The sequence below is a fragment of the Misgurnus anguillicaudatus genome, chromosome 5 (assembly GCF_027580225.2).
Source record: "Misgurnus anguillicaudatus chromosome 5, ASM2758022v2, whole genome shotgun sequence".
NCBI classification, from domain to species: domain Eukaryota; kingdom Metazoa; phylum Chordata; class Actinopteri; order Cypriniformes; family Cobitidae; genus Misgurnus; species Misgurnus anguillicaudatus.
Window position 1 is genome coordinate 37,551,520 of NC_073341.2, and position 25,884 is coordinate 37,577,403.

Here is a 25,884-nt window from a genome sequence, read left to right on the forward strand (position 1 = left end):
ACATGTCTCCTTAACAAGCTGATGAGTTAAATCAGGTGTGTTAAATAAAGAAACATCTAAAACTTTCTGGGAGGGGGTGCCCGAGGACCAGGATTGGGAAACACTGTGTTAGGCTCTGTTTACACGTACATGGTTATTTTTAAAAACTGAGGGATTTACCTTCGTTTGTGCCCCTCGTTTACACGCAAACTGAGAACTCGCCTCTGAAACCGATTTTTTCTAAAAACTCCAGCCAGAGTGGAGATCTTGAAAATCTTCGGTTGCACGGTTGCATGTAAAGTGAGGCAAACGGATGTTTAAGCAGGCAACATCACAGAGTATGCGCCAGAGCTCGCACCTACGTCAAAAGTGCGACCCATGTTTACATGTGACTGCTACTCTGAACGCTTCCAATATCACATTTATGTTCGTGCAAACTCGTTTCGTGTGTTTGTATTTGCAAATACAGCTGCTCCATTATGTCGAGGAGCAGAGACGAGTGCTCGGAGATCAGCAATTTTACGCGTGTTTGACTTCATGCGGCGCTGCAAGAACCGACAGACTGATGATGTCAAAGTACCGCGAGAGCGATTCGAAATTAGACCTCTACATGTGATTCCTCAACTCGCTCTCGCGGTACGTTGACGTCATCAATCACCTACTGCAACAACTCCTCCCTCCAACATGAAGAACCAGTCCGCGTCACCACCAGCGCTGCCGGTGATTGGCTTACGTGGGCTTGAGCGTCTCTTGACGGCAAATATGCACGGGTACGTGTAAATAAACACTTTTCTAAAAACTGACATGTGTGCACGATATTATTTTTGAAACCGGAGAGGTTGAAATGTCCGTTTATGAAAATAGCCGCCCACGTGTAAACATAGCCTTAGAGCACTAAATAACCTGTAGATTGATCAGTACTTTAACACATAAAACCAGAAACACAATGCGTTATAAGAAAAAAATGACAGCTTTAGGAATTTACAATGTAAAAAAATCAGTAGAAATTACAATGGTATTGCAGCTGGGTTGCCGGTAAATTACCGTGGATTTGGATTTGTGTTATTTGCTGGCAGGAGTTTGTTCAGGGTTGAATGGATTTTGAATATTGGCAGGTCTTTGTCTTTACAGAATAAAACTATACAATAACAGCCTCATTCAAAGCATTCTGGGAACCAGAAATCATCATCAACCTTTTTCTTTTTTTTGCTTCAGATTTTGTTTCCCAGAATGTTTTGCTTGATGCTGTTTTTCTAGTTTTATTCTGTAAAGACAAAGACTTGTAAATGTTTAACTCTTTCCCCGCCAGCGTTTTTAAAAAAAGTTGCCAGCCAGCGCCAGCATTTTTCATGATTTTCACAAAAGTTTAATGCCTTCCAGAAAATGTTCTTCTAAATATATATACAAACAATATATCAGATGAAAGAACAGACCCTCTGCTTTCAAACAAAAAAAAAAAACATTTCATCCTACCTTCATTAGTTCTCTTGTAATCACCTCTCAAACATGGGTAGGTTTCTTCAAATACACCCAATTTTGAGCAAAAAGCTGAGATATTCAATTTTTGTGAAGGACTTTTCATAGAGATCAGATGCAGAGCGATCTTTAAAACATACACTGAGTTCTTTCTCTTTCACGTGAGGCGCTACTTCCGGGTTGTATAAGTTGCAGAAATAGTGTTATCTAATAATAATAGTGGTATTGCGGAAAGACGGAAAATCTCGTCATTGGCGGGGAAGCGTTTTCTCTTAATTGACGAGATATCTCGTCAATGGCGGCGAAAGAGTTAATGTTCATTTAACTTTGAACAAAATGTTGCCAGTAATAACATAAATTTAAATCTACGGTAAGTTACCGGCAACCCAGCTGCAAATTTCTACGAATTTTTTTTTCCAGTGTACTTATTATAGTTGAAAACACCTTTCTGGATCTACACTTGGAAAACGGTGAGTAAATAACGTGATATTTCTCAGCTCTGTCAAGGGTTGCGTGCTAAAGATGCTGTCACAGTTTCGTCCCGCGTTACTTTCGCCCCGGTTCTCCCCTACATCAAAGGTATATGTTGGTACCAAAGAGAGCTCAAAGATACATATAGTATATCAAAGGTACTTGCTAGTACCAAATGTATATCTGTACTTAATGGTTCTGCTGGGAAATTTTTTATTTTTAGTGTACAGACCATTTTCTGACCAGTGTATGAGTTAAAACAAACAATCCTTCATCCAGTAGTTACTTACATGTTGTTTACTGAAGTAATCGTATACTAATTCTCTTCAAAAAATAATTACAATCAAAATTCATTTTTGCTGTCTGATGTCATTAAAAAAGAAAGTCTGAACACAATTAGTGTGACATTTCTGAGTTGAACAAGACAAAAAGGTGTTTGTATTTTTTTATCTCAAAAAATAACTTTTTAGACAATGGTCAAACCATTGGTCTCGGTAGGGACATCAGCCAAAAGTCAACAATATTACAAGCATGATAATGAATTTGGATTAGAAATGGCTAAAACAAACATCGCCCTTGTTTCACAGACAAGGCTTAAACCTAGTCCTAGACTAAGACACATGTTTGAGCTGTCTCAACTGAAAATTGTCACGATCGGTTTAACACCGGGAAGTGGAAAACAAAGAAGAACCCAAACGCAGACCCAAACTACAAAAATAAACTATGATTTATTTGAACAGAACATAAATACCCACGAGGGGGTAAAACAGAACATAAACTAAACCCTGGTAAAACACGAAGCACAAACTGGAACTAGTAACAGAGCACACGAAGGACATGAAGCTCTGACATACAACAACGCACGCACACCACACAGAGAACACGAGGGCATATTATAGACAGCACATCAATGGGGAACAGGTGAACATAATTAATTACGTAAGACACGAGTACATAAGGGAGTAGGGTAAAAGTGACAAGACATTGGGAACACGTGTCACACATATATGATGTGAAAACACACATGTTCCCACGTAAACACAATGCTGCCCTGATCGTGCCCTCTAACATCCAACCTGGATCATAACCAAGGTCAGGCAAGACCATGACAGCCACCAAACACTGGGAACATGTGGAAGCCACACAACTATATGCCTCCACATGCTCCCACACAGAACATAGTACTGTCATGGTCTTGCCAGATACACTCAGACCTGAGTCTATAACAAAAGCTCTGGCAAGCCCATGACAAAAATAACTTGCAAATACAGATCTTAAAATATGCCAGTGTGCCATTGATTTGTCTGAGGTACACACCAGTAACATCTTTTTTAAGGCATGTTTATTAAAGATGCTTATTACACGGCTCTCTGGAATGCTTGATTCTGATTGGTCAGTTGAGACATTTGCAGGTTCGTTCTTTTCAAATAATAACCGCTCCAAAGTAATAACGCATAGCCGGTGCTACTTGTATGTTTTAAATCCCTCCACGCCAACAAAGATTACTGTTTGGCGCCATCTTGTGACAAACACTGGACCACCACAATTAAGAATTGAAAATTTTGACATTCATTTTAACATGTACGGAAAAAACAAAACATATAAACACTGGATAGAAGAAAGAACAACGACAAGACACAGAGAGCTTACTGAGACTGAACTTGACAAAATAGAGCATGACAGCTATGAAGCCAACACTCAAAGAAATACAGAATGTGCATTAAAATTTCTCAAAGACTGGATAAAAAAGAAAAAAATGGAGACAGACAAGTATGAAGCAGAGGATCTTAATAAGGTATATTACGATCATTTTATGCATCTGTGCAAAGTTTCGCGGAAGGATAAAAATGTTAATTTAAAACAAATATGCCAATAAAATGTTTCAAATTCATATTCATGTCCAGTTTTTTTGGCAAGTAGCTGTGTAATAAGCGGGATAATGTAGAGGCAGCCTGTAGTTATCGGGTAAATAAGCCCCTTCAGTGTGATACAAGACCCTCCGCTTCGCGTTGGGTCCTGATCACACTGTCGGGGCTTATTTCCCGATAACTACCGGCTGCCTCTACATTATCCCTTACTTAAAGGTCACATTCTTCCTGATCCCATTTTTTTAAACCCTAGTTTGTGTGTAATGTTGCTGTTAGAGCATAAATAATACCTGTAAAATGATAAAGCTCAAAGTTCACTGCCAGGCGATATATTTTCTTTAACATAAGTCCCCTTTCAAAGCCTACACCGAACGGCCGGTTTGGACTACAGCCCTCTATTTCCTTCTTTTTATGACGTCGGTAAAACAGTTTTTTGACTAATCTCAGCCCACAGGAATACGTTAGTCACCCGCTAAGCTAACGGCAAGCTAAGCTGCTACCTAATCACAACACACTAAACAAACTACACAATCAGAACTCGTTACGTATTTATACATACGTTTTTAGGACAGTAAAAACTGACGTTTTTTTACACATGAAACATGAACACATGTTATATTGCGCACTGTAAACACACTCAAAGCTTCAGAAACACAGAAAAAATGGGGCCTTTAAACATCTTAATTCAACTAGGGCCCAGCCCTAGCTTTAGCTAAGCCTTGTCTGTGAATCCAGGCCATTGTGTTTTTCTCTGAAATAACATGCACTGATAAAACATCAAGAATTAGTATTTGTTTTCATTTGTTTCCTTGCAATGTGTCCATAAGTCTGCATCACAAAAGAGATCGGCCTTTATGCACAAACAACACAAACAATCTACTTCATAGATGCATGAACCTGCTGTTGTCTTATTGTCCTTGATCATCTGTGTTCACAATAGCAACGGACAGCTTTCCCCACACGGCTGGAGAGTGACAGAATGGATCGGTGCTTCCCAGCTCTATTGTAAGTAACCAACTGCAGCGTATTACAGATATGAGCTCGAGCGTCCATTATCTCTAATTAGACGGACTGTACAGACCAGATAGAGAAAGCCAATTTGGAAATAATGTTGTTGACCCTGATATTAGGACATCATATGCTCTTCGAACTTGTGTTTATTCACACCCTCACTCATAAAGGTGGTTGTAAAATTAAAGCTTACAAACAGTTTTGGACTGCTTATGTAAAGCAAACCAATAAACACTCCAGGGAACTATTTATAGTAGATGCTGTTTCAGTATCACTTGAATTTTATTTCGCTTTGTTGTTTTAATAATGTATGATTGTTGGATATCTATTTTGTACTTTACACCTGGGCAATGAGTGGGAATAGAGACCATCTGCACAGTTTTGCTGATGTTGTAGCTTTAGTGTATGTTTGGCAATAGTTTAAACGGATGCATTCCTGTTCAGCCATCTAGTGTATAAACAGCACAAAGCTAGTGTCAATGTAAAATTAATGATCCAATCAAATCAGCCAAATACTGTAATGTATATTTTGTCATAAAGCCTGCATGTGCATCGAAATTTACAAAGCTGTCCCCGAAACCGTCCTCTATCTTCTTTAGTGCACTATATTCGGTGTTGGTCATTTACAACTTCAATCCCTAGATTCATTTACTTTTTTTTACCCACAATGCACTCTGATTTTGAGAGTACATTCGATTAACACCCGCCAACTCACTATTTCCCATGATACACTGCAAGATGGCTGCCTGACTGGAAACAGCTTGGAGACACTGACAGTAAACCTCCAAGAAAATTTTGTCCATGTATGATTATGTGGCTATTAGGGGTGCTCCGATCAATGCCGATATCCACTAAAAATACGTGGCCGATCACTATTCTGAATCTGACAGCCGATCTTATTCACAGCTATTTCATGTACTACGGCTTTTGATCAGTAAGTCCTTATCGATCTGAAATCACTGTTTGTTCGAGTCGTTTATAACATGCATTTGAAAAAGCAACACTTGTCAAACATAATTATTAAACATATTCTTTATTATCATGAAAATACCTGAAAAGGTTTGAAGAACAGCAATATAAATATATACTTAAGACATTTCCTGGAACTGCGTGTCATCATAGCTGCATGTGTATTGTTCTTCGTCTGCAGCGCATATTGAGTTTCTGCACGAGAGCGCCCCCTGGCTTTTGGATGTAGCAGCATTTCACCGTAATTCATTGAGAAGCATAGCAAGCGTTATCGGCCGATCGATCGGAACATCCCTAGTGGCTATATAATTGCAGGTATATTTGGTGTCCAAAGGCGTTATTTTTTTGCTTTTTTCTAATGGTTACAGGCCATAACAACATTATATTTTCTGTACCAAGTTATACACTTATCAGCCATAACATTATGACCACCTGCCTAATATTGTGTTGTTCCCCCTTTTGCCACCAAAACATCCTGACCCGTCGAGGCAGGGACTCCACTAGGCATTTCTATCAGAACCAGTATTCACTTTTCAGCAATTTTTAGCTACAGTAGCTCGTCTCTTGCATCGGACCACACGGGACCAGCCTTCGCAAATTGTTATGGCTAGACAACTAGATCAGAGCATCTCCAAAACTAAAGTTCTTGTGGGGTGTTTCTGGTCTGCAGTGGTCAGTACCTATCAAAAGTGGTCTAAGGTAGGAAAATCGGTGAACCGGTGACAGGGTCATGGGCGGCCATGGCTCAATGATGCACGTGGGGAGCGAAGGCTAGAGGTCTACACGGAAGAACCGAGGACCTGACCCGAGACCCGTACGGGTTCGGGTCTATATGATCAGCCGGGTCTCAATCAATTACTTCAGGTCCCGGGTCTGTTTAACATTGTGGGTAATACCCGAGTCGATTGGACTCGGAGAACAGACACTCACATTTAAATAAAAAAAATTAACTTGAACTGTCGCATACATTTTTCTATGATGGGCAAAGTGCGTGAAAAAGTTTATATTTGGTTGCTCCAACCAGGCAGCTAATGGGCATGTGCTCTGGTAATGTTTCTCTGGCTACCAGTCAGGAGCTTCTGCAGTGAAACGCAATAACTTTGCCTTTGACAAGTGGCAAGTTGACCCGATAAACAACAAATGTAAAACTGCGTTATTCATCACCGTGACTGTAAAGTGGACTTTTAAAGCTGGAATAAGCATTAACATCAAGAGTAACATGGATGGAACTTTCGTGGCAATGAGGATTGGGCATCACTGTCAGGATATGAGGGAGAAGGCTAACTTCTATGGGTAAGACAAAAAGTTTAATTTTCGCTACTTGTTTTTTGACTTATTTAGCTAAAGAATATTTGCCGGTTGGGTCTGTGTCTACCCGGACTGGTTCGGGTCCAGCTTTTTAATAATAGATGGGTCAGCGTCAGTTACGGGTCCAGCTTTTAAATAATAGACGGTTCCGGGTCGGTTCCTGGTCCAGCTTTCACAATAACAGACGGGTTCAGTCTAGCACATTTACGGGTCTCTTCGGGTTCAGGTAGGAATTTTTGGACCCGTGTAGACCTCTAGCGAAGGCTGGCCCGTGTGGTCCGATCCAATAGACGATCTTCTCAAAACATACACAACAAGCTGCTGCTGCTGCTTCTTCGTTTGTGGGTTAACTGGCCCAGCTGCTGCTTCTTTGGCTATTTCATTGCTACTGTGGTTACACGCGTGGATACTGCCTACTAGCAGTCTGCATGTGTAATTGCACGTCGACGCAGACTACGATGCAAAAGTATATGAAAAACAACACCATAGGCCAGTGGTTCCCAAACTTTTTCAGCATGCGGCCCCCCTTGTGTACGGTGCATTCCTTCGCGGCCCCCGAAAGAAAATTTGTGACAAAAAACTGTTCTAAAACTCAACATTTTACTAAAACATATTAAATTATACAAAAAAGTAGTGCTTTTGGTTAGTATCCTTATTTTTTATGTTTAATTACACAGAATTCATGATCAATTAATGTATTTTATAAAATGACATAAAACTGGGGCCCCCCTGGCACCATCTCGCGGCCCCCCTGGGGGCCCCGGCCCCCAGTTTGAAAAATACTGCCATAGGCTACTCTGTAGGATGTATGCATAACTTTAATGAACGCCAAAATCGATTTTCACTGGGAAAAAAAATCGTGATTTTGATTTTCAGCTAAGACACTTTTTATAGAAAATATTGTATTTTGTTATGACATATAACATCTTGTGATCCACGAGTACCACATTATTAAAATAATTTACCATTTGAAAAAAGCATATTTTTTTGGACACCAAATGCACCCACCCATATACACTTCTGTTCTTTACAATTATTTTATACTTGAAAAACCGATTAATTATATAAATATTTTAGCTCTATTTTAGCTATTTTTTAAACATAATAAATATACATGGCTGTTTGTTGTCTGTATTATCAACAAATACATAATGAACTTACAATCTATAAAGCCACATAGATGTTAATACAGGTACATCGGATATGTTTATGATGAAAATATCCACATTTGAAAATGTCCTAAATGTGCTCTGACGCATTAACGTCAGTGACTGAACTCGCGCACTCAATTTCGTCCCAATCTTCCCTATAGTGGCCTCAAATGCAAATGTTTTTTGCTGTATAGAGAATAGTTTTGGACACAGCAGTGCGCTAAGGCCACGAGAGTCGCTTTCCGTGACACCGCTGACAATCCCACAATCCACCAATAAGGCGCGACGCTCGGTTTCCATAGAAATTAATAGAAAACGCATTTTAACTTGCAGCCTGGCATGATTTGACAAAAGTACCGCCTTTCGCTACTAAGTTTTGTAAACATGGAGAGTAAATGCTTTGCGCTGTTCGACGTACAGATCTCCATTGGCACCAAGTTGTTTTTATGTGTGTCCGGTTTGAATGGAGGTAATCTTAATTTTGATCTGTTTTGTCATTTATCACCTTTTTGCTTGAGAGAAAGAATTGTTAATTTTGTCAACCATTTTGCTTGGAAAGTATGCTCGTATCATCTTTCATTTCAAATTTATTGCAATGGTATTTATTATTTTTTAAAGTGTAGCTTGCTTATTAAATATAAGATTTACATTTAAGATATTATTTTCTTGTAATTATTTCCTAACATGTGCAACAATCAGTTTTATTGAAGGATTTAAAAGAAGCATTAAATGCTGCACCAGGAGGTTACCTCTAGGTTTTACATTACCGCATCTAACAATCAGAAAGCATCAATCAGAAAGCATAACTATTCACGTTTTACCCGGCAACTGCAATTACTCTATATTCATTATGTCGTCATTTCAAAGAAGCATTCATAAATGCTTATTCTTACAGTTTACTGGCACTGATCTGAATGCATGCCGCTACTTTCTCACCAGAAGAGGGCAATCCGATGCATCTCACTTGCAAAAGAAGGTTTGGCAATAGTGTGACTGCACCAGTGCGCAGTGCAAACACACATACACACACTAGCTCCTCTTAAAACCATATTTTTTTGTGACAGATGTGCGAAGAAAGAATAGCAAGCTAATTGTGGCTTACAGTACAGTGCGTCAGACAGCACAATACCTGAGCTTCTTAGAGATCAGCAGATATCTGGACTACATAACTCATTCTGCGCGCAGCTTTCCATCTATAGCCTACAGGACATTCAAAGATTTTTGGGCATTCCATAGTTGGCTTTCTTTATAGCTGCGCACCTTGGCGAATATCCTATGGAGCGCTTTTGCGCAAATCTCTCCAAACTTTCCAACCAAGCGGAGGTTATTTTAATGTGAAGGATTTAAGTGATGCACGCGGAAATGTTCATCTTCGGACATTCTCACTAAGCAAATGTCCTTTTTTTTGCAGGGAAGAGCCCTTGCATTGCTGGTTTTCACTTGGACATGTTGCTTAATGGCGCAACTGCGGGATTGAAATAACGGTACTGTTGCAGGAGTTTTTCCCAACATTACCAACATCTCTTGCACCGGAGCTTTGGGCAGGTTTTCTTTTCGTTTAAAGACGGTGCCATGCGGGATCGGAAATCACTCATCGGAGGACTGTAAACCCTGCTGGAAATCAGAGTTACGCGGAGATGGGTATGTTTGCATTTGTGAATTCAACTAAGTTAATATATTCATTAATCGACATACATTTTCAGTGGTCTTTTTGCTGTTTTGATACACTTGGCAGGTCTGTGATATCAGCTCTAGAGATCCCAAAACCCTGTGGCGCGCATCCTGAGACGCGCGACCCTTTCTTAAAATAACATTGCTGTAAGAAATGTATCAGATGAAGTGTGTTTGAATGTGTTTAATGGAAATGAACGAAGCATCTCTAAAGCTGTCCTTGGTGTTTGCGCGACAACTTTCAACATGCACACCCGTGCATGCATACATCATACAAAAGATGAATTTACTAAATAATATTGCAGTCTATGGTTGTGCATGTATTGTACGATCAACAGGCTGATTCTGTGTTGTTTTGCTGTCCTGATTCCTCTGTTGAAAACGGTTCTGAACTCGCATCGGGAGATTATACAGTACTGCCTTAGATGTGCCCTTGTGCAGAGCATCCGACACAGTAAATGCAATGCTGATTATAGTAATACACCACTTCATGTATATAGTTATGTGAAAGACATGCATTATGTGAAGGACATGCGGGGGTTAATGTCAGTTCTTGCATCCTTTAAAGAGATAGAGAGAAAAAAACTGGACTTTGATTGATGTTTTGATGCAGATGATCTCCAAATAGTAAAAAAGCTGTGATTTACTCTCAGAAAACGTTAATTCAATGCTGGAATTCATATTGTTTGAGGTGCAGAGGTCATGTGTATTGTTTTTACCTGGTGCATGCCTTGCTTGCTATTTAAATTGGAGGAATTTTAGCCTATGAGACTTAGGAGAGGTGGTCAAGTTGTCCTGTCATAAATAATTATAATCAGATCTTAAATACCCCCCCCCCCTTCAATATTTATCAATGGCCACACTGCTTTCTGTTGTGCCATTCATAAGAAGGCAGTATGGCTTAATGAAATGAAATTCTGGTCAAATGCATCCTTTGAAATGCCTCAAGCAAATAAGGAAATGTGCAATAGAGATTAGCCCAAACCAATATGACATTCGAACCAAACGGTTCATTTTATTATAACGGCTTGATGTCTTAGTGTCCTGATATAGGCTGCTTTCTGAGCAGATGATGTAGGTGGACGTTCTCTCTCGTGCCTCACAGGTGTGCTGTTTGCTCAGCTCAGTCAGATCTCATCCCATACCAAAAGCTGAGATTTTAAAACTAGTCCCTTCTGGTGGTATTTCTCATGGATTTGACTAAAGATAAAGTAACTTAAGACATCCAGATGAAATGAGAAAATGATTGATTACACCTCAATCTGGCATATAAGGATCATTGGCGTATTCCTTAAAAATAGCATTTTTTGTGAATAAAGTGTGTATTTCTGGAATAATGTTTACCCAAATTAACCTGTAGTGTCATTTTGCTTGTTTTGTTGCCATGTCTGTGGTGTCTGCTTGGGTATAATAGCACAGCATGAAGAACGAGTGCTTACTGTCACATTCCCATTAAGTACCTTACTGTGATATTTTAACACTACAGAAGGGATAAGAGCCGAAACGAATCCCTCCCATCCTCTTTATCTACCTGTCTTATGTCATGGCAGCAGATGAAAGACATCTGGACATATGAAGTGTCCCCTTATTAAATGCCTAGGAGCTTTCCCATGAAATAAAGTGGAGAGGCTGTCAAAACAGATAAATGTTGAGGGACGTCGTGGTCAGGGAATGAGAAATGGACATTGGTAGTTTCTCCGTTCTTAGGTTTGATTGGTTAAACTGTGAAGATTGCGGATGTGACCCGGGCTGTCGGGGGAAATTAAAATGTGGGTAATGGAAATATCATTTGGTTTGATGGGAGGAGGAATACCAAAAACTTGGGATGAGAAATCCCTTTTGTGACTTCTGCGTTCGGGCTCTGTTTGAATGAGATGGGATTGCGCCAGAGTAGTTCAATTTTCTGTCGGATTATCTTCGTGTGAGATTAGCACTGCTGTTTTGGGATTAAGCTTTTCCTGCTCACTCAGAAACAAATCACAGATGGGATTAGGTTTGAAAAGTTGGCCAGCGTTACAGTGATACAGTATTTTCTGCAGAGCTCTGCGTTTAGTTTATTGTGTTAAATGAAGAAAATTTCATGAGGACGTACATAACGCAGCGAACACAAAGTTCCAATATATCTACTCAAGAGGATAACCGTGTTGCTCAGATATTGCACTTTTATAGCTTGCAAAAATAAAAGTGCATAAGTTTCACAGCGATGCCATAGAAGAACCAATTTTGGCAAAGATCCCAACCTTTCAGGTAGCTATCGAAGCCTTTAGTTAAAAATCTGAGATCTCAATATGACCTCACATCTTTTCATTAATGGCCAAATTACAAGGCAAAGTTTAAGAAAATGTTGAGATCTCCTAGGAAGCTCAAAAGGAGACGAGTCAAATTACTAGGATGTTTTTTGTAAGGATACAAGTCTGAAATGCTCAAGTCTTCGGTTGCTCTCCATTTAATTTAATTCCACTCTAGGAGAAACAATTAAGATATGAAATGGATCTCATTTAGATTTTTCCCGATAGGTATCCAGTTAGTGTGATTGCTTCTACCACAGGAAAAGTTTTGAAGCAACTGTGGTTTTGAGGTCAGGATGTGGGTGTGTTTTAATGCTGGTAACATGATGAATGAGTTTTAGGATCAAGGGCTGGTTTACACGCGCTATTTGACTGCATCTCGGCTAGCATCCTTTATCATGATGAATTGAAAGCAGGTAGCAGAAGGCCAAGGAGCCATTATGCTTTATGCATATAGACGGAGAAAAACAAATAAAATGGGAGGTTTATGGGTTTGCTGGTCTTGTACGTAAAGCATGAGGGTGACCATAATTAAAACTTTGAGAATTTGCATACAAACCCTTTTGGGGTGTGCAGCTGTGTCCTTGCACACCTTTGCATAACTTTTGTGATCTTGCCTAAGGTTCTGTGTAGTTGCTGTTGCAGAGAACAAATTGATTAACCCGCCTCTCTTCTTCTAATTAGACAGCCATGGTCCTCCCAAGTGATTTACCGGATGAATTTAAAGGCTGAAATTCTTACACTGGGCAAAATGAAAACCAAAGTTATTTTCAATAAACACTTATTTTTAAGCCATGTTGGGTAAATATTGGACAGAACACACTGCTAGGTTGTTTTAACCCCACTGCTGTGTTATTATAACCCATGGTTGCAACAACCCAACTTTGGGTATTTTTTAACCCAGCATGGGGTAATTTTTAACCTAGCATGTGTTCTGTCCAGTATTTACCCATTATTGGTTAAAGTAACCTAGCTTTTTTAGAGTGCAATGATTGGATGAATATTGGACAGAACCAACAATTGGGTTATATATCAACCTATGCTGGGTTGTTATTACCCAACTATGGGTTGAAACACCCCAGCAAACAACTTTACTTAGGTTTATTTTAGGGCTGTCAAAAGATTAATCGCGATTAATCGCATCCAACATAAAAGTTTGTGTTTACATAGCATATGTGTGTGTACTGTGTATAAATATTATGTATATATAAATACACATACATTCATGTACATATTTAAGAAATATTTGCATTTAAATACTGTATATACATTTCTATAATTTATATTATATATAAATATAAATATTTTATATATAAATATAAAAATTTTTTCTTAAATATATACATGATTGGGTGTGTTTTTATATATAAATAATAATTATACATAGTACACACACACATGTTATGTAAACACAAACATTTATTTTGGATGCGATTAATCGCGATTAATCTTTTGACAGCCCTAGTTTATTTATAACTCAACGTTTGGTTCTGTCCAATATTAACTATGGGTTAAAATACCTCAGTGAATACAATATGAAGAATCTTTTGATCTTGACTCGACTAGTGTCAAACTCCTTTATTAAAGGAATAGTCCATTCTCTTAAAAGAAAAATCCAGATAATCCACTCACCACCATGTCATCCAAAATGTTGATGTCTTTCTTTGTTCAGTCCAGAAGAAATTATGTTTTTTGAGGAAAACATTGCAGGATTTTTCTAATTTTAATGGACTTTAATAGAGCCCAACATTTAAAACTTAACTCAACACTTAACAGTTTTTTTCAACGGAGTTTCAAAGGACTATAAACAATCCCAAACAAGGCATAAGGGTCTTATCTAGTGAAACGATTGCCATTTTTCACAATAAAAATAACAAATATACACTTTTAAAACACAACTTCTCGTCTAGATCTGGTCGTGATGCGACAGGAGACCCCACGCAATACGTCATGACGTCAAGAGGTCACATAGGACGAACGCGAAACTCTGCCCCAGTGTTTACAAGTGTGTTGAAAGGGGACCGGTCCTATGTTGTTGTATGTCAACTGATACTAATTAATGTCTTTGTGGCAGTTTATTGTTTAAAATGGTCCGCAAATGTGCGTTTTATATATGTAACACGTGACCTCCCTACATCACCACGCATTTACGTTAGGTCGCGCTGGACCGGACCTAGACAAAAAGTTGTGGTTTAAAAGTACATATTTCTTATTCTTCTTGTCAAAAATGACAATCGTTTCGCTAGATAAGACACCCACGCCTCGCCTGGGACTGTCTACAGTCCTCTGAAACTCAGCTGAAAAAAACTGTTAAGTGTTGAGTTAAGTATTGAATGTTGGGCTCTGTTGAGGTCCATTAAAATGAGAAAAATCCTGCAATGTTTTCCTCAAGGGACATAATTTCTTCTCTACTGAGCAAAGACAGACATCAACGTTTTGGATGACATGGTGGTGAGTAAATTATCTGGATTTATCTTTTTTAGAAAATGGACTAATCCTTTAATAAAATTACAAAATTATTATTTACAAGTAAAATATTACAATTTTTTGTTTTGTGTTTTTAAATGTATCTATTTTACCAATATATATATATAGGTCTACCTTTAACACTTGAAATATTGTCTTTGTCTAAGTCTTAAAGGACAAGTTCGGTATTTTATACTTAAAGCCCTGTTTTCAGATTGTTTATGATGAAATAGGACGGTTTTGACTGAAATTTGGACCTATGATGCTGGCCTGAGAATTTTCGGGTGTTTGTTATATTACCCCCCACTTCTACAATGGCTGCCTAGGTGCACTGGAACAATCCTTCCTAAAATGCATTAAACTTTTGTTTACAAAGACATGAAACTCACAGTGTGGTCAGGGGTGTTCACTGATATGCTCACACAAAAATCGGTGCAAAAGATGCTTTCCAACAGGTGTTTTTAGCATTCATTGTTAACTTGTGGACCTATTTTTCCAAACACCTCACACCTGTATATTCTTCCGCTGAGAGCTTGAATAATAAACACTCCAGCCCAGGTGGTGGCGCTAATCTGCCTTTGTCAATTGCAAGAATACAAACAACGTTCCCGGCGCGAAGTAATAGCGTACCTCACAACACATCTAATACAAGTCAATGGAGTTGGACAAAAACTACGATAAAACCTGTTTTTTATTGTGGGGGCTGATACAACAAACACTCAAAAATTCTTGCGCCAGCATCATATGACCAAATTTCAGTCAAAATCTTTCTATTTCGTCATGAACAATCTGAAAACAGGGCTTTGAGTGTAAAATACCGAACTTGCCCTTTAAAATAAGTAGTGCTGCCTCACGATTAGTCCAGACTTATCGTTTGCAGAATACATTTTAGTCTATTTATTAAACATAATATTTAATTATTACTGTATATATTTTAAACAAAAACTTTTATTCTGCAAATGATTAGTCACAACTAATCATGAGGCAGCACTAAAAATAAGCCTTAAAGAACATAACCCTCTACCCCTGCCATAACAGATCTACTTCAAAGTCTTCAAATACAGACTAAGGACTTTGTTTTTCAATATTTGAAAATAATTCAAAGTCAATTTACAAAGCTGAAGCGATTGTGCTGCAAATAACAACTTGTTCTGCCTACGTTGTGTCTCCAAGACTATTAGATTAGCTGGATTTATTCAATTGACCTACGAAATGTTTAGATTAGATCTAGAGGCCAGTAAACAGTAGTTGGGCCGGATGATTTAAACGCATTTCTGCTCAATGCTGCACTCACCATTGTAGATTTATATAATTACTGTAATATTTACTCAATTGTTGTAATATGATTAAAGGTTCAGACCCTTTGTCTTTGGTCTGGCCACTCAAGATAAGCCAATAATTTCCTGTTTTGAAGCTCTTATCAACTCTGGCACCCTTTTCCGCCCCATTTCTGCCTAAACTGAGGAAGATGGCCCAATAGATATTGAAGAAGATTTTCATGTGATTTTGAGGCTGTCTTCTTCCTTTAAAGAACAAAACAACTGCATAAAAATGCATGAATCACTTCTCTTATTTGTTTTGTTGTGCCATTGTTGTATTTTCTCTTTGCGGGGTGATTGCATTTTTTTATGTTGATAACTTGAGATTGTGTTATGTTGGGAGCTTTATCCACAAGCTCATATTTTTTTGTGAATAAACTTTTAGAGACTGTTAATCATAAACTTTGTTTATTTCAGAAACCTTGGCGCGGCGTGAGAATATTTTTAACAGCCTTATTTGAATAAAGTTTCTGTTGTCTGTACAGCTTTATTGGTTGCTTCAAGGTAAAGGTGTATATTTGCTTTCATTTTAATTAAAGCACATGAACTCATTAAACAGGAAAAATTAATTGACATTAGTGTTTTTTTAAGAATGCGGCTGTTGTTGAGCAATTTGCATAGTAATCACATTATTACAAAATGAAGAGGAGGAAAATAAAATTTTGACTCGGAGCCACACTAATAAAGTTCATACTTCCCACCTGCATATAAGATACAGTAAAGTAAACAATGACTGTGTAATTTGATAGCTTACTTCATTAAAACAGTATAACGGGACAAATTAGGTATTAACTGAAACATATTCAATAACAAAGCTAAAATATTTTTAGTGTTTGACTGAAAACAAAATGCATTTTTAGTACATTTTGTAAGATGGGCATTGACCAAATAATTTTTCTTGTGTTTTATGCAGGATCCCTGGTGAGATCCCGCTGGCTTATGATCCCACTGCTTGTGCAAGCCTGGCTGTTGGCTTCCCAAGGCAGAGTCCGAGAGAAACCGTGTCCTCGAAGCTGCCGGTGTGATGGCAAAATAGTGTATTGCGAGTCGAATGCCTTTCGCGATGTGCCAAAGAACGTTTCGGTGGGATGCCAGGGCCTCTCTCTGCGTTACAACAGCTTGGCGAATCTTAGGCCTGGTCAGTTTGCCAGCCTCAGTCAGTTGGTTTGGCTGTACTTGGACCATAACTACATCAACGTGGTGGACAGACAAGCATTTCAGGGCGTTCGAAGACTGAAGGAATTGATCCTCAGCTCTAACAAGATTACGCACTTGGAAAACAGCACGTTTCATTCGATTCCCAACTTGCGCAATCTGGACCTCTCCTACAACAAACTGCAAGTCCTGCAACCTAATCAGTTTCAAGGCTTACGCAAACTGTTGAGTCTCCACATTAGATCGAATTCCCTCAAGACGGTTCCCATGCGCGTGTTTCAGGATTGTCGAAACCTCGAGTTTCTCGATTTGGGCTACAATCGACTGAGGAGTCTTACCCGTAACGCGTTTGCGGGACTCCTCAAACTGACCGAGTTACACTTGGAGCACAACCAATTCTCAAAGATCAATTTTTCTCATTTCCCACGGCTTAACAATCTCCGGGCTTTGTATCTGCAGTGGAATCGAATAAAGTCAATAACGCAGGGAATTACGTGGACCTGGACCTCATTGCAAAAGCTGGATCTCTCTGGGAATGACCTGCAAGTGTTGGATGCAAGCATTTTCCAGTGTCTGCCCAATTTGCAGACTCTTAATCTAGACTCCAATAAGCTAAGTAACGTGTCCCAAGGGGCCATAGGGGCTTGGATCTCTCTCACTACGATCAGTCTTGCAGGTAATATTTGGGAATGCAGTCCCAGCTTATGTCCTCTTGTGACGTGGCTGAGGAACTTTAAGGGCAACAAGGAGACCACCATGATTTGTGCTGGACCAAAGGAAGTTCAGGGCGAGAAAGTGATCGAGGCTGTTGAAACCTATGGATTCTGTAAAACGACCCCTACTCCTTACCTTCCGTTGTTCTCCACTGTAAACTCTAAGTCCAAAACCGGACGTCTGCCCCTGCCCACCATGTTCAAAGCGAACGAGAAGATAGCACGCAACAATCCCGTCGCTCCTTCCCCAACGGTCGCATCCCCGCCTGCCCCTGAGCACGACTTTGAGCATGTTTCTTTTCACAAGATAATAGCCGGCAGCGTCGCCCTTTTCCTATCCGTGGCCATGATCTTGCTAGTGATCTACGTCTCCTGGAAGCGTTACCCCAGCAGCATGAAGCAACTCCAGCAGCATTCCATGGTGAGAAAACGCCGGAAAAAGGCACGAGAGACGGAGCGGACCCTCAGCTCTCCGCTACAGGAATATTATGTGGACTACAAACCCACAAACTCTGAGACCATGGACGTACTGGTCAATGGGACAGGACCCTGTACCTACACCATCTCCGGCTCCCGAGAATGTGAGGTATGATCCGTCGCCCTCTAAAATCCATTACCACTGCAGGGAACAAGAGGTAAATGTCCAGTCGATGTGAGGCAAATTGTGTTGTCCCCCCGCTAGCTGTTCCCATCCAATGGGTAGGAAACATGGGTCAGTGCATGGCAACTTGAGTTTTGAGACTTTTTAAGCAAAGTTTTGTAAACCTTTTACCTCAGGTATAGTAAAATAAACGTTTCTAAAAATTTCTAAGCTTTGGTGATTGATTGGCTGACAAAGAGCGTGAATTTTCAATTACTGCATACTGAAGTCTCTATGCATTGGTCTTTTCCTATCCTGTGTGTGTTTTTGCATCAGTACCAACATGCAGGCACATAAACGCTGAGTCACATGAATTGGGATAAAATGTTTGTGTAAAGGAAAAAAGGCAGTAATGAAATGCAAGATCTAATATATTGGTGTGGTTCCAAGATAAATATTTGACTCATTTGAGATTCAAGGTAGCATTGACCGGATTATCGAAGGGTCAGAGAGTTTTTTCGAAGTATCATGCACTTTGTCAGAAAAATTACCATTTCAGGATGTAATTAAAGACACACATGACTGATCCTTGAGAGTCATCTTGCCACATGGCTGCTCCTGATGTACAAGGATCTTGTAAATGATGGGATGCAGCTGGAATGTGTCATAGGTTCTCTGTATGAACTCTTGAATGATACAGGTCAGAGATGTAATGGAGCTTGCCAAAATGCTTGCGGTGAACGTTGTGAAGATGAGGTATACGTACAATGCAAATGATTCTTTCAACAAAAGCAAAGACAATCTTCATGGTAGAAATATATTTGGTGCGTGTACATCCAATTTTTTTGTTACATCTTCTCTAAAGGTCATATTGAGTGCTTCTCCATTTTGAATTCCTTTGCATTGTTTACATTGTTTAAAGACGTGCGCATGAGCTTTGCTTGAGATCACCGTCATAATTTCTTCTTTACTGATTCAGTGGATAGTAGGTAAATTTATATTGTTGGCCACTGTATTTCCATTTAAATAATGAGACCAGAGGGATGCATCCGATTTTATAGCTCTGAAGATGCTTTCTATTCGGCTTTGCAGGAAATAATTATGAAATGTCCCATGAACCTGAAATAATTATTGGGGTGAATTAATGAAATTAACGAATAGATGTAATTCACAAGTGTTGGACTAAGAGGCTTAGAGATTTATTCAGAAGTGCTATGGTGATTGTCTTTGCTTTCACAGCAGTGATCTCAAATATTGTACATTGTAGTTTTGCTGTCCCGCTTGTGTATTTGTGCCATGCTGATCCATTTGCTTTACAGTACAGTATTTTTATTGTCGACATCCATTATGTCCATTGCCCCCTTTGTTGCCCCTAGTGATGTGTTTTTCCCTCTTTGGATGATTGTACTGTAAAAAACATTTGTTTACGTGTGAAAATGAACCCTGTGTTGTAGCTTTGCATATTTACAAGATACAAGCAACCCTTATGGCAGATGTATAAAACAGTGATATGGGGTGATTGTGTATGAGATGAACCGTCAGACCTCTTGCAAGCCACTGGTACTTCTAGTTGCTATGTAACCAGGATTGAAATCATATTTTATGTGCAGTATTGAATCATCTATATAACGCTCAAACACGGATGCATAATTATTCATAATTGTAGTTTTTACTGTAATGTTGTTTACAGTATGGTAGCAGGTCTGAAACCTTTTGCTGTCTTTATTATTAGTATACGCATAATTGATATAACTATCATTTGCATTTCACAAATTATTTAAGGTTGGCAGACCTATTACCAGTAAAGAGATTGTGAGGGATGCGTTCATAATAGAGTTCTGCTACATGACCAAAACAAAAGGTTTTGGTCCGGTTATGCTTTTGTCAGTTTTCCGTTTTTCAATTTGGGAATCTGGTTTGTAATTATTGAAACCATTAAAATAGGCATGTCAAAGTTAATGTGGTAAAAAAAAAATATTATGAAAAATAAGATAAAATGTGAAATAAACATTATTGTTATTGCATTTACCTAATTTGGCGCTATTTTAATGTTATGTTTATGATTTCTCAAGGTCTTTACAGAGAGCAACAGAAATGTATAAAATGTATTAAATTATTGCAGAATTGACCACAATAACAGTCAAGGGTCATTTTTTTTTAAAATTTGAGATTGGTAAAATTGAGATTTATGTATAATCTTAAAAAGCTAAATAAATTTTCTATTGATTTATGGTTTGTTAAGATAGGACAATATTTGGCAGATAACATATTTATATATTTCAGATAACTATTTGAAAATCTGGAATCTGAGGATGCAAAAAAAAAAAATTTTTTGAAAATCACCATTTAAAGTTGTCAAAAAAGTCATTAGCAACACATATTACTAATGATAAATACAATTTTATATATTTACCATAGGAAATTTACAAAATATCTTTTAGAAAAATCGATAATTTTGACCACCCATATATTTTTTTTTTACAAATATACCTTTGCTACTTAAGACTGGTGGTCACATTTAGTGCTTGATTTTTTTCTGTGTGTTGTTGTGCAGTTTAATAAAAAACTAGTAACACTTTACAATAGGGTTGTGAATGCAGCTAATATGAACAATACTACAGCATTTAATCTTAGTTCATGTTAATTCCAGCATTTACTAAAACAAATTTAAAATCAAAAATTGTATTTGTTAATTTCAGTTAATGCAAAATGCACAACATAAACAATTGTATTAACTAACATTATTATTAAATGTTAAAAAATTATATTGCAATTTGCTCATTAGTCATGCATCAACTAATGTTAACAAATACAACCTTAGTGTAAAGCGTTACTGGAGCATGCGAGATTCATTATGTTTGTGGTCCATTGCTTAAAGAAGGAAAAATTAGAGATTTATTTCAGGTTTAACTCAAGTTTAGGTTACACGGTTTCAGTACAAGCTAGAATTGGATTTAAAGGGATAGTTCACCCCAAAATAAAAATGTTGTCATCATTTACTCACCCTCATGTCGTTACAAACCTGTGTTATTTTTTTGTTCTGCTGAACGCAAAGGAAGATACAGTGAAAAAAAAAACTTATGGACATTGGTTGTGCATGATTAAATGAGGTTTTATTAAAATTAAATTAACATTAATTCAAATTAATTTCATTTTAAGAAAAACTGATTTAATCATGTTGAACTGGTGTACATGATTAAATTACGTAGATCCAAGAATTTTTTAAAGAAAATCATTTTAGGAAAACTTAAAAATTCAGAAAATCTTTTTCAGTCTATTTGTAATGAAACAGGAAACAGAAGCATCGTTGACTTCCATAGTAGGAAAAAATAAAACTATGGAAGTCATTGCTGCTCAATAAATAAATAAATAAAGTGGTTTGGTTTCAAATATTGCTCAAAATATCTTACTTTGTGTTTTTAATTTTTACTAATTTTCATTTTTGAAAAAAAATGCCTTTAATGTAATGTAGTGGAGTCATCTATTGTAATTTATTCAAAATATTGTTTTCATATTGCCGTCAAATATTTTAAGTGCTATAGAAAATCTACAAAGAAAAAAGTTTTTACTCAAGCCTCCTCCTCTCTATTTAATCAAACGGTTGCTCTCCCTCACTTGCTTGTGAGTCCCTGACAGCTTTCTGTTGACAAGGCAGAACCGCAGGACGTCCAGGCAGTGGGCCATTACTGAAACCCCTTGATGTTGTGAACAGACAGGCTGGCCATATTTACAGCAGGAAAGACCTTGATTCTATCTCAGAAAATTGGAAGTGTCAAAGAGGGCGATCAGAGACATAAAGCTACTGCTGTCAGAAAGCAATTTTTATCATACGTCGATAACCTGCGACCTCCCGTGAACGCTGTCATTGGCGTCTCTTGCACACACAGATAGAGGTCCGCGGTACAGGAGGTATACGGTGAGACCGAACGTGATGTGTAACATTTTGCTGATAATATTGTTTGTGTGACTATCTCCTCTATACACGTTGCAATGTTTTGTTTTTTATATGGAAAGACTTTGGAGAGGCATCCTTGCTGCCCACATACAGTACTGTAGTGTAGTGATTGATTTGAGACACTGAATAAGAAGCAAATACAAATAGTGACTCATATACTGTGGACTCCACTCACAATGAATTTTAATAGTTGGAGGATCAATACAATACCATAAAGATTACACACAAAATAGTTGTTGTCTTTATAAAAGCTATACTGTATAGATATTGTTTCATCCGGGTCCTGTACACGGAGAACTAAAGATTTACTCACGCAAATGGCATGATTGACACACAGGTAACCATAGCAGCATTCTGCCGTCTCGCATGCTTTTGACCAAAGTAATATTACAGCAAAAAGACATGTTGTGATATGCCATTTGAACTAAACTTCTGTCTAAAGAGGCGTTGCTGTGATGGAGCGTCGCAGAGCGCTGTCTTGCAGTGTTGTCATGTCCACATATTTTTGGGGCTTTAAGTTTTAAGGCTTACATTTTTAGTCTTGCCTCATAAAGCGATCGAGTTATTAAATTGGAGAGATTGTCACGATAGTTCGATTTTATGTTTGAATTTTACATATGGATTCATCATGGGTTGTTTTCAAGATCTGGCAACACAAGGAGGTAAATGCTTACATCTTTTCAAGAGACATGCATCACCCTGATATACATTACCAACTAGTTGTCCAGTTCGATTTTGTGTACGCTGTGAAAAAAATTCTCTAAATGCGGTTGTAATAATATTAGAGCGTTATGTTTTGCGACAAACCTCAATCTTGGCATTGTGTGTTGTATGCATTTGTCTTGCGGGATTGACAGGTACATGCCTTTTTTGTGCCTGCATACCGTTGTGACGATCAACTGTTTTTGGCTTTTTGCTCATGATGCGATCAAGTTTATGGTGTTATTAAAGTGTGAAGGTTCTGGTCCCAATATTTTAAAGGAACATTCCCACATTTAAGGATTTTAGCTTATTCACTGTATCACCCAGAGCTAGACAAGTCCATACATACCTTTCTCATCTCCGTGCGTGCTATAACTCTGTCTGACGCAGCCTCCGCTAGCTTAGCTTAGCACACAGACTGGAAGTAAATGGCTTCAGCTAGCATACTGCTCCCAATAAGTGAGAAAATAATGAAACATTTTCCTATTTATATGTTGTGATTTGTATAGTCACATCGTTTACAAATAACAAGGTCAAATGAGACACAGCCATCTTTTAACCATATACATACTGGGAACTATATTCTCAGAAGGCGAAGCACTGCTACTTGAGCGGAGTGATTTGCACAACTCTGACCGAACTCTCTGCTCCTTACCAGGGGGCTTCTCGGGTGTGACTATACAAATCACAACACATTAATAGGAAAATTTGCGTTATTTTGTCACTTATTGAGAGCAGTAGGCTAGCTGGAGCCATTCACTTCCAGTCTTTGTGCTAAGCTAGGTTAGCGGTGGGTGCGTCAGCACGCACAGAGATGAGAAAGGTATGTATGGACTTATCTAACTCTGGGGGATACGGTGAATAAGCTAAATTCCCAAAATCTGGGTGTATTCCTTTAAATTTTGAGGTAAGCATTTGCATTTTTTTCGGTTTATCATTGGATTTTTTTTCACTGTTTTTCATGCAAGGTCTGGCAACACTAGTAAGCACACGCTCATGCATCTATGATTTTCTGCAATTCTAGCCATTTATTTTTTTTAAAAGAGAGGCCTGTCATGTCCAGGATGCACGCTTAACCTCTCGACGCGCACTTGCTCGGGTGCGGGATGACGTCAGTTTTTTTATGCTGCTAACAATATCTGTATAGCCTATTGTCTACAAACATTAATAAAATTAACATTACTATACGTTGTTTTAAAGGTCTACGGGTTTAGCATCAGTGTATGGTCTCTGTTTTGAGATACAGATGCTCTAGCATCATAAATGTAGTATTTTGTTACAGAAGTCCAGATGACAGCATGCAAAATATAAACGTGACTTCTTACCTTTGTGTTGATATAACGATCGCGAGTCAAATCCAGTCTGTTTCAGATGTTTAAATAACTCATGAAAACCGTCTTATAAAATACATCCAATGACCATTGTTGTCCACAAAATTGTATAATCTGTGAAATATAGATATATTGTTTGTCCATTGTTTACATCAGATTTCGCATGAACATTTTGTAATAGAATATAATATACAATCTGAGGATTATGTACGTCGTAACATTGTATATGAGATTACACTCGCTTTCAAACCTGCATTCAAACTTTGTTTTCTGACTCGCTTGATCCTCCAATGACAATGAAAAATATTGATAGACAGAACGTGTAGCCAATTAGATAACGAATCCAACGATCTTTGTGTGACGTTTTATTTCCTGGTGTAGAAACTCTATTTTATACACTAACATAAGTATAAATAATAATAAGAACGAATGTGTATGCATGTAAACAAAATACTTTTGTTTTGGGGCTGACCCGCACTTAGAAAAGGCACTAGTCTTACAAAAACTCTTGCAAGAACCTCATTTTTGGGCCTATTGACCTCAAACGTGAAACATAACTTCTTTAGACTTGTGGCTCATTGCATTTCTAGGTTTCACACACATATATATCATTAGGATTTTAGTATTAAAAGATGTTATGCAAAAAAATATTTTCAATGTACTTCGGCCTCTCTAACTTTTTAAATTTTTATCTTAAAATAATTTTGAAACCTGGAAAATGAAGCTCAAAGTGTCTTCTTTCTAATGATAACATAGTTATCTTATGCTTGTACTCTAAACAGTTTAGTAAAAACAACCCTTTTAGTGAAAGTAGGTATTTTCATGGTTTGGCCAGAGTGGGGGTGCTTTTTTTAAGAGGTTAAATACTTTACCAACAACTAGTTGTTCAGTTCGGTTCTGTACACACTACACAGAGTTTCTGTAAATGCGGTTGTTGGTCTCGTAAATAACTTAAGTGTGTGTGTACTCATAGATTTGATCGTAAAGCGTGCATACGCAAAAATCCACGGAAAGTCCATTTTATAAAAACTGTCATGTGCTTCGTGCCATGTCAGGGTCGGAGCAGGTGTACGCACTTTTACTTGTCTGATTGCTGCAGGTTTTTGGAAATATAAGCCATTCTTGCTGCTCGAAATTGGGTTTAAACATTGACAAGCGCTCTTTTATATGTAAATGACAATAAGGCATCGGTTAAAGGCGTAGAGCTGCAACTGCTCAGCTGCGCGTGAGTGCAAGATCATTTGCGATTTATACATTTCACATCTGAAAGAAAGGGGTACGCGCGTTTTCTTCTTTTTGATCATTTATCAAAAATGCGTACGTGTGATTCACAAACCGAACTGTGAATCACACGTACGCATTTTTGATAAATGATCGTAAGATCAAATGTAGGATGGTTTCTACGCAGCATTTTATACATGAGGCATTAAAGGTGAAGTGACAACCGAATTTAGCTGCAGTGTATACAGGG

The 25,884-nt window shown here is 38.1% G+C and overlaps 1 protein-coding gene across 3 annotated transcripts in view; it reads left to right on the forward strand.

The window, feature by feature from the left end:
• Positions 1 to 8,572: 8,572 nt before the first annotated feature.
• Positions 8,573 to 25,884, forward strand: part of LOC129414801 (leucine-rich repeat transmembrane neuronal protein 4) — a 154,213-nt gene continuing 136,901 nt past the window's right edge. The window contains exons 1-3 of one of the 3 annotated variants that reach the window (XM_055168911.2): positions 8,573 to 8,702; positions 9,645 to 9,874; positions 16,891 to 18,431. In XM_055168911.2, the coding sequence (XP_055024886.2) occupies positions 9,871 to 9,874; positions 16,891 to 18,431 (1,545 nt within the window). In that variant the 5' untranslated portion in view covers positions 8,573 to 8,702; positions 9,645 to 9,870. Of the gene's footprint in view, positions 8,703 to 9,192; positions 9,875 to 16,890; positions 18,481 to 25,884 lie in introns of those variants that run through there. The other 2 variants (XM_055168910.2, XM_055168912.2) reach the window with 2 other exon arrangements.